This window comes from Brassica napus, unplaced genomic scaffold (assembly GCF_020379485.1).
Source record: "Brassica napus cultivar Da-Ae unplaced genomic scaffold, Da-Ae ScsIHWf_24;HRSCAF=46, whole genome shotgun sequence".
Taxonomy (NCBI): domain Eukaryota; kingdom Viridiplantae; phylum Streptophyta; class Magnoliopsida; order Brassicales; family Brassicaceae; genus Brassica; species Brassica napus.
This window is the reverse complement of record NW_026015826.1, coordinates 24,989-27,727: the sequence shown is the minus strand read 5'-3', so window position 1 is coordinate 27,727 and position 2,739 is coordinate 24,989. Positions and strand designations below refer to the sequence as shown.

The window sequence follows — 2,739 nt, the reverse complement described above, 5'->3', positions numbered from 1 at the left end:
TCCCGACAAAACCGGCAAATCGAGTTTTCCCGCCAAAACCGTGAAATTGAGTTGTACGGGTTTTCCAGAAAAACTTAATTTTACGTTTTCACGGGAAAATTCGATTTTGAGGTTTTGGCGAAAAACTCGATTTTGATTTTTTGGCGGGAAAACTCGATTTCGAAGTTTTGACGAAAAACTCGATTTTGCGTTTTTGGAAGGAAAACTCGATTTTGTTGTTTTAGTTGAAAACTCGATTTTGCGGTTTCGACGGAAAATTTCGTTGTTCAGTTTTTGGTGAGAAAACTCGACTTTAAGTTTTTTTTTGATGAAAAACATTATTAAATATTGTATAATAGTTGTGTGAATCAAAATAAAAGGGTTAAAATTTAAACCCTGGTCCTATTAGGGCCAACCCTATTTAAACCCTGTTTAAAAAATGAGGGTTAGGGCTACAAATGGGTTTGCAGGGTTAGGGCTAACCCTGTTAAGTTGAGCCCATATTAACATCCCTAATTACATGTCGACCATATCAACTTCGTGCTAGTTGTTGTGCACTTGTCCGTGACAGGATGCACAAAACAGAGTTGCCTCACAACATTTGCTGTCCATAAGCTCTTTTATGATTTGCATATTCACTTTGCAATTAGGGAGCGTTATGCATATCTACTCTCTGACATTGATTCTTTTATTTTTTGAGCATCGAGATTGTGTGAAAAAAATGAGACCCAAAGGATAAATTAATCAACAATTCCGTCATCTGTGACGTGCTCAATATTTAAAATACAGAGAGGATGTTCTTGACTATCTCTCGAGCCCTTGCCATCTAGATGGACTATGTATTAATAATACATTGTATTTGTATTCTAAGGCTTTAAGTTGATCTCCAGTCTCCGGTGCATGTGTTTGAACAAAGTCAATTAAATATAATGAATTTTCTCTTCAAACATACTGATGATTGTATTGACTTCGATTCTGATAAAAAAAAAAGAACTTTTAAGATTAATTGTTTTTGACGTCTGTATTTGGATATGATCAAACTTTTTCCCCATTAGATGACTGTTTTTTTTAACCATTGTATGTTATATGGGTTATACGTGACGGCTGTTTACTTACCAGTGATTATATAAATTAGGTCATAAATTATAGTATATATTCGATGGTTAGGTGATATTAAATTAATGACGGTGGCAAGCAAGTCAATGAGAAACCAAGCTGTTGGATCTATACTGTGTTGTATACATTTGTTGACTATGCTTCTTTTTCGTATGATTAACATTTTTGTTTAGCAATAGAAGTTTCGAAGATGCAAGAAACTTAGTGGTGTGCAATTCATGAAAAGACAATATTCCCCTTTTTAGTCAAACCCATGTAGGTATCCTTTGCGTTCGGTGGTGGAAGGGCGAAATTGAAAATGTCATTTTTTGTCCCAAGTCAAACAATCAGTGCTACTTGCTGTTAGAATATTAGTTTAGACGACTTGTTTTGTTCAAACTACAAGAAATTCAAGCTCTTATAAATATACATTACCCCTATGTTCTCAACTTTCATTACAAACGCTCTCAATTCATTGTGTGAACAAAGAAAACTCTATCCTTAATTTACTTTGCTTCCTTGTTTCTTAAAATCTTACCAAAAAAGAAAGATAATATGAAGAGAGAACGATCTGAGTTCGAAGAGTCCATCAAGAATCTAGACATTGCTAAATGTCTAATGATACTATCTCAAACCTCCTCCATGGTCAAACAGATTGGCGTGAATCAATATGCCGAGAGCAATTCAAGTAACCGGTTCGAATGCAAAACATGTAACAAGAGATTCTCTTCGTTTCAAGCCCTTGGTGGCCACCGTGCAAGCCATAAGAAGCCAAAGCTAACCGTTGACCAAAAGGTGGTGAAACAATATCTTACCAAAGAAGGAACTCAAGCCCATGAGTGTACAATATGCGGTAAGAGTTTTGGGACCGGACAGGCTTTAGGCGGTCACATGAGACGGCATAGGTCAAGCATGATGGTGGAGCCATCGGAGCTCATCTCTCCTGTGATTCATAACATGCCGGTTCTGAAACGATGTAGTAGTAGCAAGAGGGTTTTGTCTTTGGATTTGAATTTAACTCCCTTAGAGAATGATCTTGAAATTCTTTTTGGGAAGACGTTTTTCCCAAACATAGATATGAAGTTTGTTGTTTAGTTTTTTCTTTGTTCTGTTCATCAATCATGTAGGTTATTGAAATTCTTCTGTACTGTTATTCTCCCATTCTTTTAATTAATTATTTCAAACGCTATGTTCATTGTTGTTTGTCATGTAAGAGAACGATCTATCTGTGCACGTTGTAGGGTTTTACCGAATAAAAAAATTGTACGAGAAAAAGTTATATGAAGTATTTCCATTCCTGCAACAAGTATAACATGATCATTAGTTCATTACTGGGCCAAAAGTTGGGCTCAACTCTGCCAAACACCTCAACAACTGTCCGCCCAAATCATGATGATAGAATATTGATTTGTCACTACAAATTTGCGTACATGTGACTAATGACATTCGCTTATTTTTTTCTTTTTGAAGAGTATTCCTCGTAGTACTATACTTATAGCCTATAGGTCTTTCGTAACCAAAAATGCATATTTAATACATATCATGATTTAAAACTTCATATTTTCTAAACGATCAGTATACTACCAAAGTGAACTGGATTAATTAATTATGAAGCCTTGGTAGTAGTATTATAGATCAATCATATTTTCTAAACTATAAAGCCTT

At 35.2% G+C, this 2,739-nt stretch overlaps 1 protein-coding gene across 1 annotated transcript; it reads left to right on the top strand.

The window, feature by feature from the left end:
- Positions 1-1,167: 1,167 nt before the first annotated feature.
- LOC125601276 (zinc finger protein ZAT11-like) lies at positions 1,168-2,263 on the top strand. Its single transcript, XM_048773539.1, has one exon. The coding sequence runs from the start codon at positions 1,630-1,632 to the stop codon at positions 2,167-2,169; it is 540 nt and encodes a 179-aa protein (XP_048629496.1). The 5' UTR covers positions 1,168-1,629; the 3' UTR covers positions 2,170-2,263.
- Positions 2,264-2,739: the final 476 nt, after the last annotated feature.